Source organism: Pleuronectes platessa, chromosome 13 (assembly GCF_947347685.1).
Source record: "Pleuronectes platessa chromosome 13, fPlePla1.1, whole genome shotgun sequence".
In the NCBI taxonomy this organism is placed as follows: domain Eukaryota; kingdom Metazoa; phylum Chordata; class Actinopteri; order Pleuronectiformes; family Pleuronectidae; genus Pleuronectes; species Pleuronectes platessa.
The window spans coordinates 10350555-10365929 of NC_070638.1; the positions used below are offsets into that span (position 1 = coordinate 10350555).

Genomic DNA, 15375 nt, shown 5'->3' on the forward strand with positions numbered 1-15375 from the left:
TCATGTCAGGAAGTACCTCTTGCACGGAGTCATCTGGTTTATATTCTCCGCGTTTTGGAAGTTGTAGAGACTCATGACTTTGTCGTTGAAGGAGGAGAACTCGATGCAGCCTTCGTACATGGGGTGGTTCAGAGAAGCTGGCGGCTGAGGAGAGGCCAAACAGAGAAGGGTATTCATAAAACTCACGCTAGTTAAACTTTATTTTTATAATCTAGGGTATGTTGCTATCTAAATGTTGCTTACACTGAAGTCGGCAGGGTAGCCTCCAATGTAGAAAACAACATCACTGGGGCTGAGGTCCAGCAGGTTCTTTTTCTCCTCCCCTAGATTGCTGCTTAGTATCGGCGTATCGGGAGTAGACGACGTGATGTCTTTGGTGAGGACAATCTGAGCATCTTGGTAAATCCTGAATCGTGAGATTAAAGTTAGGTTAAACACAGTCAGGATAAGAGTGATGGCATAAATGTGCATTAATACTCTTCTACACAGAACTGCAGTGCTAGTTCACCTGTGTAGATCCACTTTATCAAACGTGGCCGTCTGGGGATCAGACTTGGAGATATAGCCCGACTTCATCTCGTACTCGACTCCGTTGAGCTTGTACACACTGTGCAGCACGTTCTTCTTCAGAACCATACCTATGTAGTTCTTCGAAGACTGCAAAACAGAGTTTGGTTCATGCATTATGAACAACAACAACAACAAAAATCCTCGTGTCATATTGACTTGCTGATTTGGGATTCACTTACATCTCTGCTGCCGAGATACAACACAAACATGTCTTCTTCTTTCGTCTGTCTGCGCCGGCGCCGTCCGTCTCCTCTGCCTTTGGGCCTCGCCAGCGACAGAGACAGCGAAGTGTAGGCTCTCAGGTCCTCCAGATTGGAGGGCGGACGCAGCTCCACGTGGCCGTTGCCGTTGAAATTCATCGGGATTGAAATCTGAAGAGAGGATGTAGAGAATTAGAGCCAACAGAGAGGGATACCACACAAGGGGTACTGGTTGGTTAAATTTAGGCTTGGAGGTGTAAACGAGACGTGGCCAGATGTGGAGCCTCACCTTGTTGGCCGCGTCTCGCGCCTGTTCGATGAGCTCTTTGATCATCTTGATGTTCAAAGATATGTTGCCAATGGATGAGAGGTCTGACGTCAGGCTCTCCACCTCTGAGATCTTATTGGTCAGAGATGGGATGGTGTTCAATAAGTCCTTCACTGCAAGAGTCAGATAAATGCAATGGGTTTAAAAAGGCCATACTTTTAACTCTACATGTGTATAATGTAAAAACGTTTTTCAAATTCTAACCCGTTTTGTCAACATTTTCCAAAATATTGCCGAGGTTGGAGTCCACAGGAGTGACACTGATCTTGTCAATTTCCTTTTGGATGGCGGCCAGTTTGTCCATAGTGTCGCTCGCCTTATTGTTCGCTGAAGCTGCCTTCTCCTTGGCTTCGTCAATCATAACACGGATGTCATCTGATCGGAAAAAAAACAAAGAGAGGAATAATGAATTCTGGCAACAGATTCATTTGAGCGCTCATCATGTGATGCCTTTACTTGCGCTACCTCTGTTGATGTCATTTAATTGGTCCGCTGCATCAAGCAGGTCTGTCTTGAGAGTTTTCTTCTTGTTGTCAGCGTCCCTCAGACGTTTCTTCAGGTCAGCGAGGTGGTTGGTCGCTTCTGTTGGAGAAAAAAACTAAGATTGGTGACTGAGCTTTTTTTTGGGGGGGGGGGCATTTCAAAGTAAAAAGATTAAATAAGATTTTTAACAGTTTAAAAAAAGAGAGCCTACCCTGAAGGTTTTCCTCGGCCTCACGAGCATCCTGCACCCGGGCCTCACCAGACTTTTTCAGTTCTTCTGCTCTTTTATTGAGGTTCTCGCTCCTCACGTTCTAAATTAAGAAAAACGAATTGTTTAAACTGACTCAATAATACTTTGTTCTGTCAAAAGCTTAGTGATATTTTATATAACGCTAAAAAGAAGTTACTGTGGTTTACCTTCAAGGCTTTGTCCGCTGCATTTTTGGCCTCTTTTGCTGCGGCCTCAGCAGCGTTAATGGCATCTGTGATGTTCTTGTAGGCGTCGATGGCGTTTTTTGCGTCCTGCACCTCAGTTCGTCCACTTGCATTCTTCACAGAACTATCACAAAGAAACAAGGGAAGAAAAATAAACCACAGACACACGGAGAAATCAACCACCACATAATCTCATGCAGTGATGTTAATGCTCGCCTAGCACTGAAACCAGGAGGGAAATCTCAGCACAAGCAACAGACAGTTATTGCGTCTTTGTTACTTGCACAATAAACCTACTCCTGAAGCGCCTTTGCCATCTTGAGGAGGTTCTTGGCATGTTCCTCCGCTCTCTCCACAATGTCCTCCTGGTCGGCTGCTTTGGAAATATTGTTCACCCTCTTGGTCAGATCGGTCTTGGCACCGTCCAGCTGTGCAGCCAGCTGTTCGTACTCCTGATGTGAAGAAGGCGGGGATGGGTGCAAGTTATTCACAGCAGCAGAAAAATTCTGTTTACCACACTTCAGTGAACAGTGAATAAAACAGCGATCGTTATCTGAGGGGACGGCGTGTTAGGACCCGAGAGCCCGTCGGTGTGGGATTGGAGATGAGGTCATTTATTGTAACAAAGCAGGCAAGTGTTTACCGTCTTACTGTCGGTGAGCGTTTTCACCAAATCCACCGTTTTCTGGAGCTCATCCTCTGCCAGGGCCATTTGCTCCTCAACCGTCTTCCGCTCCATTTTTAGGTTCTCAATACGTTTCTGTAGGAAGCATATGGACACATTTCATTATGACTATGTAATTACTAGTATAGTATGTGCAAATGTTACTTTGTATAGATATTGGAGAAAAGTGAGTAAATAAGAGGTAAACAGTGAGTAAATATATACTGGTTTTCTATTTGTTATTGCTTTTCCTATGTATGTTGTATTTATTGCGTTTTTTATGTTATTGCGTTTTTATGTTTCTATGTTAATTGTAAGCACCAATTACCAGAGCAAATTCCTTGTAGGTGTTAACCTACTTGGCAATAAAATACTTCTGATTCTGATTCTGATTCTGATTAATATTTTATCATTTAGATGTATAATAAAGACTATTGTATGATGCCATATTGGGGAAATGTGTAAGAAGGTAACCCCAGTAATTTCTAAGTCCTACTCGACTGAAATATTCTCGTAAAAATAAGACTTTATTATAACTTGTGAGTTACCTGCAGCTCCGCCAGGGCCTTAGCGCTGAGTCCATTCTCAGCGTTGGCTTTTTTCACCAAGTCCGTCGCCTCCTTCAGAGCCTTGTCCAGGTCCTTCAGCTTCGCTTCGTAACCTTCCAGCTGGCCGCGGAGTTTATTTGCCGCAGCGTCGTTCTGGTCAGACTGCTTAGTTACATTCACCCTGATGTGGTCAAGCACTGGAGAAGAGAAGAGAAGAAACTAGAGTCTTCAAGAGACTTTGTTTTGGTTTTGGGAGATGTTTACAGAATTTGTCTCCAGTGTCGTACATTTCTCAGCCTCGTCCAGCTCTTTCTCGGCAGCCGTGCTCTGAGGGGTGAAGTCCCTGTTCTCCATCTCCTTCACCATACGCTGGGCATCTGCAAGCATTTTACCCAGGCTTTCATTGGGCACCGTGCCGCCGCTGGTGCCCGACTCTTTCAGCTGATCGAGCAGAGCTGCAAACACACAGAAATTTGCCATTTATTAACATGTAAAACATCTTGAGACAACAGCACGTATAACAAGCGCTGTTGTGCTGCCACTGAGTTTAAGTTTCCCTTCACCTTGGATTTTCTTGAGCATGCTTTTAATCTCTAAGTCCAGTTCCTTCGCCCTCCTGTGGGTTTTCTCAACGTCTGCCACTGCTTTGTCGGCATCAACGGACCTTTTATCTGCCTGAACACAAACACGTACACAAAATACACATTTACACACAAGTCCCTCTCACTTGTTGAATGGTGATCCTATAAGTATTGGCTCCGACACTCTACCTTTCCTTTAAGGCCGCTGACGTCGTCTACCAGAGTGCTCGTGTCCTCCTCCAGCTGGCTGATCCGGGACTTTTGGGCGGTGATGGCAGAGTTGAATTCTTTGACAAGAATCTGTAAAAAAAATTAAAAAACAGAGATGTAACAACAGCTTTATAACAGCAGAAATCCATACGTGGTAGTTGGTGCACTGAGAATTATTCATGAGGCCTACACATGAAAAAAGTAGAAAGAATGCACAGTCAAGTGAGGTGGATCCAACACATAGATTTTGAGGGGACGAGACTCGACAAGTTGCTGCGACAGACACTGGCATCCAGTGGTGCAGTCTCTAACTCGTCTCGACACACGGGGTTGTGGTGCTTATCAGCGGGGGATTACCGTTTGTGTGTACGTGTGAGTGTGTGCATGTGTAGGAAGTGGTCGCCTGCAAAGTACAAAGATATCAGTGCCCATGGCCGTGGATCTGATGTTAGTATTTGGCATTTTCTGAATGTGATCAAGTCTCTGAGGTTATCAGCCCTTTCTGTGGCTGTCGCAGCGAGTGAGCATGGTTTCAGGAGAGGTCTGTTACCTTGGTGTCGGCCACGGCCTTCTCCAGGTTCTTCAGCTTGTCCCTAGAGGAGGCGCTGGCGCTGGCGTTGTCCAGCTTGGCTTTGATACGTCCCAGCTCATCGTCCAGCTTCTCCAGGTCGTGTAGTAATGTCTGGGCACAGCTGTCACACTCTGGAACACAAAGGACGATTTGACTGACAGATAAATACATTTTGCGTAAAATGCATGTCGCGGAGTCAAAGGTAACAGCTCTCTAGGTACCTTGGCATTTCTCATGTGTGTTGGTGTCTCCAGGCTCCAGGGTGTTCTTGCAAACTGAGGAGAGGAAAAATCATTGTATTAAACTAACCAAAATCTGGGAATATCGAATTGTGGCTGTCAGTGATCTAACCTCCGGTCCGGGGATCACAGATGCCCCCGTCGCCTCTGCATTGGCAGAGTTTGCAACGTCCTCCTGGGGCCAGTGGATTACCGTAGTAACCAGGAGCACATCTTCAGATGAAGAGGAATAAGTCAGAATAAGAGGCAGAACAGCTGAGAATGAGCTGACAGTATTTCCATTACTCGTCCGTGAAGACTCTCACCTCTCACACTTGTCTCCAGTGTAGCCTGATTTGCAAATGCAGGTGATATCTCCAAAAAACTCTCTGCAGCCTACAGCGAAACTGTGGAGTGACAGCGAAAATTACGATTTAATCCATTTTCCCCTTTGATTATTACACAGCTGTTTTAAGGAGTGTACCACTTGCTCCCTCCCACCTGCTTGTGGCCACGCTGAACGGGCACGGGCACACTCTGCATGTCCCGCCCGCGTAGTAGTGACCATCTTCACAGTGTTCACATCGGTCCCCGGCTGTGTTTTTCTGACATTTCTGAAAATGATGTAATGTGTTAATTAAAGACACTGGCAAATGAGCAAAGGATGTCAAGAAGCAAATATGAGACACTGTTAAAAAAAGTGTGTACTCATGCTAGACATTTACACACACACACTGTACTTTATATTGATTTTACACATGGGGGCACAGAGAAGGTTAGTTTTCAAACAGTGTGTTTGATGCCCTCTTTTCAGCCGCTGCTGTGAGGGCGTGGATCCATGCATGCATTGCACACACAGGCCCGGTCTTGAGCAACTTACAAAAGAACAACACAGCGGAGATGGTGGAGATTTAGAAATGCGTAAAGGCTCATCCTTCCAACAAGGAGGATAATTAGCGAGTCAGGCTCCATGACAGGAAATCAGGAGGCCATATTAAATAATGCCTCTGATATGGTGATAAAAAAAAGACTTCACATGCAAAGGAGACACCGATGTGCCCACAGATGTACCTTAAAGGTAATAGGATCAAAAGTTTCCTGTTTTCTAATAGAACCGCTACATAATAGAACATCTCAGACCCTAAAAACCTTTAAATGAATGCTTAGACCAATTTTTGAGTTTGAGACCTTGATTTGATCTGTTACTGTGCCATATTCTAATTCATAATCATTTATGATACTTGCTTTATTGCTTTTTCTATTTATTCTCTGTTTTTCAGATATATTTTTACATTCTTTAATCTTTGTTTAAAGCCTGTTCAGCACTTGGGCAGTTGTTTTAAACGTGCTATATAAATAAACTTTGGCATGATTTACACTAGAGTCGGCCTAACTAAACTAATCCCTCTTGGTGGTAGGTATGTGTGGTTGTCTGCTCTGTCAACCTGAGGTCATTAACGAGAGTTTATCACTTACCAGGCACTTCCCTGTCGTGTCCTCACACTCGTCGGCCAGACCGTTGCACTCGCAGGGCACACAGCGGCCCAGGGAAGACCCACTGTTGTTTCTGTAGAAACCAGGAGCACATTTCTGAAAAGAAAACACAAATATAAAAACATGGTTTACCGAAATTACAGTTTACCCTGAAATTACCCTGTATATTTGAGTCAACAAGTATGTTTCTTGGGGTTGATAACACACTTATCGCACTATATACGTAATGACGTCGTGATTTTTTGAAAATATTTCAGAGATTAATTAACCAGACAGGAGGAAACGTTTCTGCCTAATAGAATTAATTCAATAACTCAAAACTTGTGTTGTTTGTCATGATGTGAAATTCCTATAAATTATGTAACAGAAAAAAACAGGCCTGCTCATCAATCTGCAACATTGCCTCTAAATAATTGTGTGAGCGCTGACATTAAGATTTAACACGGAAGAGCCAAAGCTCGGACTTTGCCTTCAGAGATAACATCCTTCAAGTCCCCGTCAAACCACACCTGAGACACCAAGAGCTGTAAAACAAACAACAAGATCAGATCTCCATGGGTTGTTACCTGAATCTGAATACTAGCATCGTCATTAACAGAGGGAAACCGAACGGACTGTCCTCTGCCATGTCCTGAGTGGTGGCGTCCCCCTTGGTCATTGAGTAATGGAAACTCGGTCCACTGAGCCCATCGGCCGTGGTGCCTGGCAAAGCGAGTTCTCTCTCCCCTGCTGTAGGCCCTGTGGCCGCCGCAGCACAGTCCTATCAAAGTCCAACATATCAGGGTCCGCAGCAGAACCCCCGCACGCCGCTGTCTATCCATACACGAATCTGACATTCCAGGCGTTAAGTCTGTGTGAAATAATGCTCCACACTGCCCTGCCTCAGCCTCTTAAGGACACACAAACTCACACACACACACGTAGAGAGTGTGGACACGCCCCATCTCTCACCTGAGTCAGACCTGGAGATCACTATGAGTGTATGCAGGCACACAAGCACACACATGCATGCGTTTACATGCTTTCTCTCCTTCTCGCTCTCCTTTTCATTCCCGCATATACACTTGAAAAAAATAAATACTGTATTGAAACAGTTAAATGTGCACAAACACACACAACTGACAACACACAGGAAAATCCACTATTAGCTTTTTTGAATAGAGAAAAGGAAAACTACAGTTTGGCAAATACTACAGGTTGTAAAAAGATAAATCCTCAATACTGTATACTCCTTTATCTTGATGTAAACTTGTGTGTGTGGTCCAGGTACTACTAATGCTGTGGGGACCTTAATCAACACTGTCACATTACAGGGACATTCATTTTAAGATGAAAACATGTTTATGGTAAGGTTAAGGTTTGGTTTGGCTTAAGTTTAGGTAAGGTTAAGGTTAGTGTTAGGCAAGAGGTAATTAGTATTAGTAAGATTAGATTGAGTCTCCAGGAAATCAATGTGCGTCAATATGATGACCTCTGGAGTCATGAAGACACAACTCTGTGTTTGTGTGTGTGTGTGTGTGTGTGTGTGTGTGTGTGTGTGTGTGTGTGTGTGTGTGTGTGTGTGTGTGTGTGTGTCAGTGTGTGTGTGTGTGTGTGTGGTAAGCATATGTGGCTGAGAGGAAAAGTCAGACATCCTCAGACAACGCAGACAAACTCACACCTGAATCACGCTGCTCAAACACACAAGAGACAGAACTGGGTGTGTCAGGCCCACACAGTTTTATGAGCAACACAGTGTTGCCAACGGCCTCACCCAATGTGTAAGGGTGAGGCTCTTGTCATATCACCTCGGGGCACGCATAATAGACCTTCCTTCAAACAGCCCCAAACACTCACTGCTCATATTGGAAACCACAGTGGCACTCCCATAATATAGAACAATAACAATATAACTTTTTCTCTCTGCTAATTAATGGTCTGTCAAATGTTTAATTAAAAGTCTTATTTTGGTTCTGTGAGCCAAACTGTGAACAGGATTCTGATTTGAGAAGCACAAACACACTCGGCCCAGACAGCACTACTCCCAGGGGGAAAATTATTCTGGCAAATCTTTACCCTTGGCAACTACATCCTGCTTGTTTGTACAACGTCCCTGTGAGCTGCAGCCACGCCAGTGATTATATCGGTACGATCACTAATATTATGTCTGCGTGATTGTGCATCACATCCCAGCCCGGGGCTACGCAGTTTGGGCTGCACAGCTCATCGGCCGGTATTTTCCAGTATCCATTCCAGCCAAGGATCCTCAGCTGACAAACATTTCCTCTAGGTGAAGGGTGTGGTGCTCGGTTCAGGCGTGTCAGGACAATCAAAAAGTATGAGGACGGGGTCCGACTCCTCAATCGTTGCTCCACCCTGTTTCTTAGCTGTTTGTCAGACCTGACAAGATGATCCGTATGGCTTCCCGTAATATATTTCTTTTTCATTTTCCACTTTTTCCCTCAGACTCAACTATACATGCCATCTATGGGTTTGAGCAGCGTACCCTCTCAGGTTCCGTTTCCAAAGTTTGGTTGTTTGCCTAAAAATCATAAACTCCTCTAACAAATTATTTACACACCTTAAAAGCTGCACTTTGTAGAGTTTAGTGACACAAAGTGGTGAAGTTAAATGTGGCAGTTGAAAACCCCTCACCTCATCCTCCCCTTCCAAACATGAAAGAGAACATGTGGTAACCTTCATGTTTCATAAAAACTCAAAGGATGTTTAGTTTGTCCAGACCGGGCTACAACAAGAAACATGGCAGCCCCCCCCGATGTAAATATAAAGTATTTCAATATAAAGTCGCCCATTCTAGGGTAAATAAAACAACAATTCTATATTGAGATGAAACACACTCATGAAAAATCACTAGATCCCTGTCACCCTTATCTTACACACTGGACCTTTAAATTGTATTTAATAAACTGCCTTTTTAGTGTCTCACCTCGCAGGAGTCTCCGGTGTACTGGGGCGGACAGGAACAATACTCCACGTTGTTTCCAGGACTCCCCGTCCCTGTGCTGGTCGCCTCCTCAAAGCCCACCTCCCCCAGGCTCAGACGCTGGCTCTGGGTGAAGTACAGGGCTTGGATCCTCAGGCCCGCCAGACCGGCTAGGACCATCATGAGTTCCTCTCTGGACACGGGCCTGTTGGTGACAGCGTGACGCCAGTTTCCCTGCAGGCGATGGATTTGTTATGTGGGGACTAGAAATCTGAAGGTGGAGACTCTTCTTAAACATCAGTGTTTTTCCGATTTGATATGTTTCAGAAGTAACTTATTTGTTTGTCTGTCCAACACATTATTGCAGAACAATGTACTAAATTATTATCTAGTTCATTCCTGCCAAAATGTATATTTAATATGTTTGAATTATTCTTTACCTCCACCAGATGGACTCTGCCCTGATACAGCCTGTCTGCAAGTGGGACTTGAGTAGCCATGTGGATCAGGGTCATATCCCGACCCTATAGGGAGAAATAGTGACTTGGATTAATAAACTGAAAACAACAAAAGAAAGGATATGAAGATATGGTGAGAATATACACACAGTCAGCACGACATCAGGTCGTCTGTCCTTCAGAGTCATCCCCTCGCTGGGGATCCCGAAGGATTTGGACTGGTAGGTGAGGAAACCACCGTAAGATGTAACCTTAGAGAAAAGGAGAAATCCGTCAAGTTTATCTGTAAATACAGATAATAAATGTTTATTCTTTGTTTTATTTATCAACAAGGATAGTAAGAACCATTATTTATATATCACTTAAAAAACATTTGACTAGTTAATGTAGTTCATTTGAATTCAGGGATGTTGCAGAATTGCAAAAGAAATAAGTTAAACTCAGTTATCTGAACCCAGTTTTTCAGAAGTGAAAACACACCTTGGAGATGTGAAGCACATTAGACAACACTGGTGACGTACCATAAAGAAGCTAAAAACCAAACACTAATATTAATAAAAACTTCCAGCTGAGTCGTTTAAACCAGAGTTAGTGCATCCTCAGATCTCAACTATTTGGAGGTCTGAAAATAACACTCTAAAAAGAAATGTAATTTTTTTTATATGTATTGACTTTAACTTCACCTTTCTATCTATCGTTCTCTATAATATCTTTTAATCTCTCACTATGGAGACACAACACGGCATCTATTCACATATTTAATCATTAATAAAACAGTTATTAACAGCAGATCTTGTTGCCAGGATGTTCTTTCCCTCCATTGACTCACTCTGTCTCCCAGGTAGGACTGTGGTGCCACCCAGTGTAGAGTCTGCACAGTAGGAGGAAGCTCCTGGACGTCTGCCACCACCGTGTTACTGGCTGTGTTCAGCACAGAGGGAACCTCCCCCTGGTCAGGTCTTTCTAAATGCCAGCCCCGCATCTCCACGAACTGACAACGGGGAGTATGAGGAGGAACCAGTGAAACATCCATCCTAAAACTCTGCTGTACTGTGTTATTCCAAACATTTTTGACTTTGTTTTGAAGTAATGTTAGTTTAATACAATCAGACAAACACCTCCCAAAGCTGGAGATTTAGAGCAGCGAGGTTTGGCATGATGACGTCATGATATAATCTTTGAAGTTATGAATCCTCATGAGGTAACGTGCCATCGCCATGGCATGTTTGCTGTCTATCATGCCAGTGTTTGTCCTTTTCCAGAACAACACCTGTATATGCATCTTTCATTAAACACCCAACATTTCACCACATATATTAGCCTCCATTAGCCAGAGGGTTTTGTCGGCATTACATTTGCATTCACAGACTTGCAGGAGCACGAAAAGCAAACACACACCTTCCCCCTGCGTTTGCTGGAGCTCTGACACTGGTCAGTGGCTCCGAAGCAGAAGCAGCTGATGCAGCCGTGAGGGTTGGAGGGGTCAAAATAGAAGGAACCTTCCCGACAGGTATCGCACCTGACACCGGCTACATTCCTCTAAAAACAACACGGCAGCCATAAGAGAGAAAAGAGGTCAGAGTGAGGAAAGAGAAATAGACAAAAAAAATGAGTAAGAGGAGTTTTGGAAACTATAGGACGATTGAATGAAGTGAGCTCACCCTGCAGAGACACCTCCCTGTGTCTGGGTGGCACACGTCCGGTGTGACGCCGCCTTGATTACAGTTACATGGCACACAGTCGGGGAAGCGATAGTAACCTGGAGCACAGCGGTCACACTTGCGGCCTGAAATCCGAGGCTTGCAACTACACAAAACGCACATTAGCTTCAGTCAGATTTTAAATCCACAAAACAGCGTTGTTGCTTCATTCTGTGCCTGTTGTTACCGGGAAATGTAAGGACTAAACTCAATTTTATTTAATTATGCTGTTCGTAAATATGCAAAATACTGTTTAACCACATTGCATGTGTTGCTGCTCTGTATGTTGCTGCTACTTGTTCATTCAATTGTTTTGTTTTTCGTCAACTGTGTGATGGAAAACCTGCAGGACAGAAACAGACAAGCTGTACATCAGCCTGAAGAGACTGTGAACAAATCTCCTCTTTGAGGGGTTTGGTGTCACGTTTCACTTTCACTGTAAAACGCACCTATCATTTTATATCCCTCTAAAAATTTGTGCATATAAGAGAACATCTGCTTTATAAATACTCTATTAAACTGAAATTGTAAAATGATAAAATCAAGAACAATTTAAAAATCTACAATAAAAAATTACAACATTTAGTAACATTTCAACTGTAATAACTTTTATAATAATAATAATAATGCTATAGTCCCTGCTCTCCTCTCACCTGCACTGTCCCGTGGTGCGTTCACAGTCCGGTCCTGCGTTGGCCTTGATGCCATTCGGGGAACACTCGCAGCCCTCGCAGCCCAGCAGAGGGTGGTAGTTGAAGGTCTGACGCAGACACACGTCGCAGGCTGGTTTGACCGTCTGAGGAGGGCAGATACAGCGTCCCGTCACCTCGTCGCACAGCCGGCGACCACACTCACACGCTGCAGTGGAGAGAACGGAATTCATTTGTGAAATAACGTAATCCTGAGTGGAAATTAGAGGGATGAAGTGATTTTAAAGAAGAGTTAGGCAGAGAGCTTTATGTGGTAGGTGTCTACGCTCACATCCCAACACAAGTCAAAAGAGAATATATATATTGTTTTCATTAAAACAACTACTCTGGCAGAGCTGAAATCTGATGGTGCACAACTGTCCCTGGTCTCTCTCTCCTCTCTCTCCCCCCTATACCTCTCTCTTTTCTTTCCCCCCTCTTTTCCACCCATCTCTCCTCTGCTCCCAATTTTTCTCAGCTTGAGGTTTCTTCCGGTCCATGAGGGTTTTTTCTCTCCACAGGTACCAACTATGTAAAGTGCCTTGAGATAATGTATATTATGATTTGGTGCTATACAAATAAAACTGAATAGAAATTGAATGTTTACTCACGTTTGCAGTAGGGGAAGCCATAGTAGCCGGTGGCACATTTCGTGCACCGTCGACCAATGATGTGCTGCCTGCAGGGACACTGTCCTCCAACAGGATCACAGGCAGCTCCCGTCGAGCCGGACTTCTCGCAGTCGCAGGCCAGAGCTCCATCGTTGTAGGCTGCGACGAGCGAGCGGGCTGAGTCCCTGCAGAACTGGCAGGAAGTTCTCGGGCTGAAGAAAAAGAGAAAGAAAAGTACTTCCGTAAAATGCAGATGTGGTTAAACGCCAGATTATTACAGCTAGAAGGCACAATTTACAAAAACGTCCACGGTACTTTTATTTTAAAACTGTGCCATTGCTGCCGCAGGATAAATAGATCACTGCCCGGATAAAAAAGATATCTAATGGATTTGAGTCCAGCTTGTTTTACTGACATGGTGGATACCTACTCGATATAAAACCCATCTCCTCGACATTGCTGTACGAAATCTGCAGACTTGTCCCGCGGCTTCTCTTTCAGCAGATCTGGGCTGTAACTGTTGTCAGGAACCAGTAAGATATAATCCTACACAAATGATACAAAGAAATACACACAGGCTCAGCAAAAACATCCACTTCGGATTGTTTTGTTCTTAAAATATATTCATCCGTCAGATGGAGAAAGAGATAAATGGATAATCTTCGTGTTTTCAGGTGTTTCAGACAGGTTATTTTTTTTTTCTGTTGAATTGTATCTGGAGAAGCAAAAGAAAACTAGCAAACCACAACCGACCTGCCCCAGAGGATGGAAGCTTAGCTTGTGTAAAGCTTTGTGGGGGCTGCCAGGGAGAACACAGGCCCTTCATTGTTGTTGTTAGGGGTTTGGCATAACACTGAGGAGAGAGGACCTCAGCATGCCAAGTCCTCAACTTCTCAGACACACAGACTTTACACAGAAGAGACACTCAATGTTTTCAAAATGATTTTTCTCATTTAATTCTTATAAATGAAGTGGACAAGGTTCATCAAAACCCTGCCTGACGTGTCACATCCACCACTGACCAGAGTAAGGGTCTTCCTAGGTGGCACGATGACAGAAATGGAGGGTGGCCGCCAAATATTTTGGTCCATGTCGAGGGCGATGCGTCCCTCAGCGATGACGACCTCCCTGCAGCCTGACACCGCGGGGCAGAAGGATGCGTTTATTGAACCTGCAAGAGAGAAGCAGAGTTTGAAGCTGAGTGTCAGAGGGAGAACACAATAATCAGAGTCTCCATTGAAGCCATATAAGGAAGTGTGTCCAAGTCTTTTCATTATATTGTCATGAGGCCAGCGATTTAATCAAATCTTAAGGAGGAATCGACCCCCTTACCTAAAAAGGCTTTTCTAAAGTAAACATGCTTCTATCCAACAGGAGCAAATAAACTCCTTAATTCTATTTGACCTCACGTTATTCAGCCGGATTTCCTCAAACACACTCACCCCTCCAGTCACGCCCTGCGTCCACCCGGACCTCCACAGGGAAGGAGGTATGCTCAGGCTGGTGATAATGGAGTACAACCACATACCTGCCAGGGAGGGGCACCTTGGGAGAGAAACTGATCTCCGTCTGGAAAAGAAAAAAAGGCGAGCAGACTTAAAGCTAGGGTTGGTAATCCTAGAAAAGTTAGCCAGCAAAGGCTATAAATGTCCTCCTATCAGCCCTCTTGTCATAGCCACGCTCCCAAAATACATTAACGTACACTGAATGACAACTGCTATTGAACATCTCAAGCTCAACACAGCAAATATATTTAAAAGGGTTAGGAGAAATGCATTTTGCTTCCTTCGTAATCTAATACCTGAGGGAATTTGAGCAGTACCCCGACACCTTCCTGGACGGGGAGAACCGTCGTCTGTCGTCTCCTTCTCGAGTCCTCGTCGTATTCTGGCTGGGGAGCAACGACTGGCGGGGACGACAGGAGTCCGTCACGGGCAGCTGACAAAATCTCGGCCGACGTTGGCTTGTCGAACTGCCTCAGAACACAGTGCTCACTGGAAACAGTAAACAGCAACAAGCTGTTGTTAGTTAAAGCCTTTTGATTTGTGTTCAAGTGTTTTGGGGGGTCTGTCACACCTAAAATGTCAGTCAGGAAATCCTCTGGCTATCGCAGTCTTTTCTCATCTATACACATACGTCCCGGGATTAAACATCACAGACTTAAACTGTACTATCGAGTGAAAAAGAAAAATGCAGTTTTATCTGGTTGAAACCAATACACTTTAAAGACGTAGTATTGGATCAGTACCTAGATTTGTATACTCGCTATCAGAGGTATTTCTAAAAATGGTATTGGAACATGGTTAAATGTGCACTTGTCTTTCCGGATTTAGAAATTTAACTGATATAGTAACATTTTCTTGTTTTCATGGGGAAACACTGATCCCTACTTTATTCTCTCACAGTTTTTAATTATCATTAATATTTAATTTTGCTTTTAAGCCATTTCCAGCTTTTTCTATGTTGTATTTTGGCTTTAGGAGAAGTTTTTATAGACACGTGTAACTGTAACATCTAACCTTGCAATTAGGTTCAGAGTGACAGTAAATTTACTGTGAGAGACAGAGAAAGTTTGACCTGACGTTTAGCCTCAGGTAAATGACCTTGCCCAGATGCAGGAATGCAATCACACCTGGAAATCATATGTGTCTCTGCACAACAACGAAAGGACCAGTCTTGTATGATCATCTCC

General features: G+C 44.0%; 1 protein-coding gene across 1 annotated transcript in view; it reads right to left on the reverse strand.

Moving 5' to 3' along the window:
• The window catches only part of LOC128454079 (laminin subunit alpha-3), a 57813-nt gene that overhangs the window by 8299 nt on the left and 34139 nt on the right, over positions 1-15375 (reverse strand). Inside the window, exons 36-68 of the mRNA XM_053437252.1 lie at positions 14485-14677; positions 14126-14252; positions 13706-13854; positions 13114-13229; positions 12684-12895; positions 12037-12241; positions 11345-11489; positions 11082-11222; positions 10513-10674; positions 9833-9934; positions 9666-9749; positions 9229-9459; positions 6285-6398; positions 5310-5422; positions 5135-5215; positions 4942-5042; positions 4812-4865; positions 4570-4721; positions 3999-4109; positions 3792-3903; positions 3516-3683; positions 3229-3425; positions 2660-2776; positions 2314-2468; positions 1999-2140; positions 1793-1892; positions 1564-1680; positions 1303-1473; positions 1060-1211; positions 750-941; positions 509-657; positions 244-406; positions 17-144 (exon numbers count right to left, since the gene is read on the reverse strand). Of these exons, the coding sequence (XP_053293227.1) occupies positions 17-144; positions 244-406; positions 509-657; positions 750-941; positions 1060-1211; positions 1303-1473; positions 1564-1680; positions 1793-1892; positions 1999-2140; positions 2314-2468; positions 2660-2776; positions 3229-3425; positions 3516-3683; positions 3792-3903; positions 3999-4109; positions 4570-4721; positions 4812-4865; positions 4942-5042; positions 5135-5215; positions 5310-5422; positions 6285-6398; positions 9229-9459; positions 9666-9749; positions 9833-9934; positions 10513-10674; positions 11082-11222; positions 11345-11489; positions 12037-12241; positions 12684-12895; positions 13114-13229; positions 13706-13854; positions 14126-14252; positions 14485-14677 (4656 nt within the window). The remainder of the gene's footprint in view (positions 1-16; positions 145-243; positions 407-508; positions 658-749; positions 942-1059; positions 1212-1302; positions 1474-1563; positions 1681-1792; positions 1893-1998; positions 2141-2313; positions 2469-2659; positions 2777-3228; positions 3426-3515; positions 3684-3791; positions 3904-3998; positions 4110-4569; positions 4722-4811; positions 4866-4941; positions 5043-5134; positions 5216-5309; positions 5423-6284; positions 6399-9228; positions 9460-9665; positions 9750-9832; positions 9935-10512; positions 10675-11081; positions 11223-11344; positions 11490-12036; positions 12242-12683; positions 12896-13113; positions 13230-13705; positions 13855-14125; positions 14253-14484; positions 14678-15375) is intronic.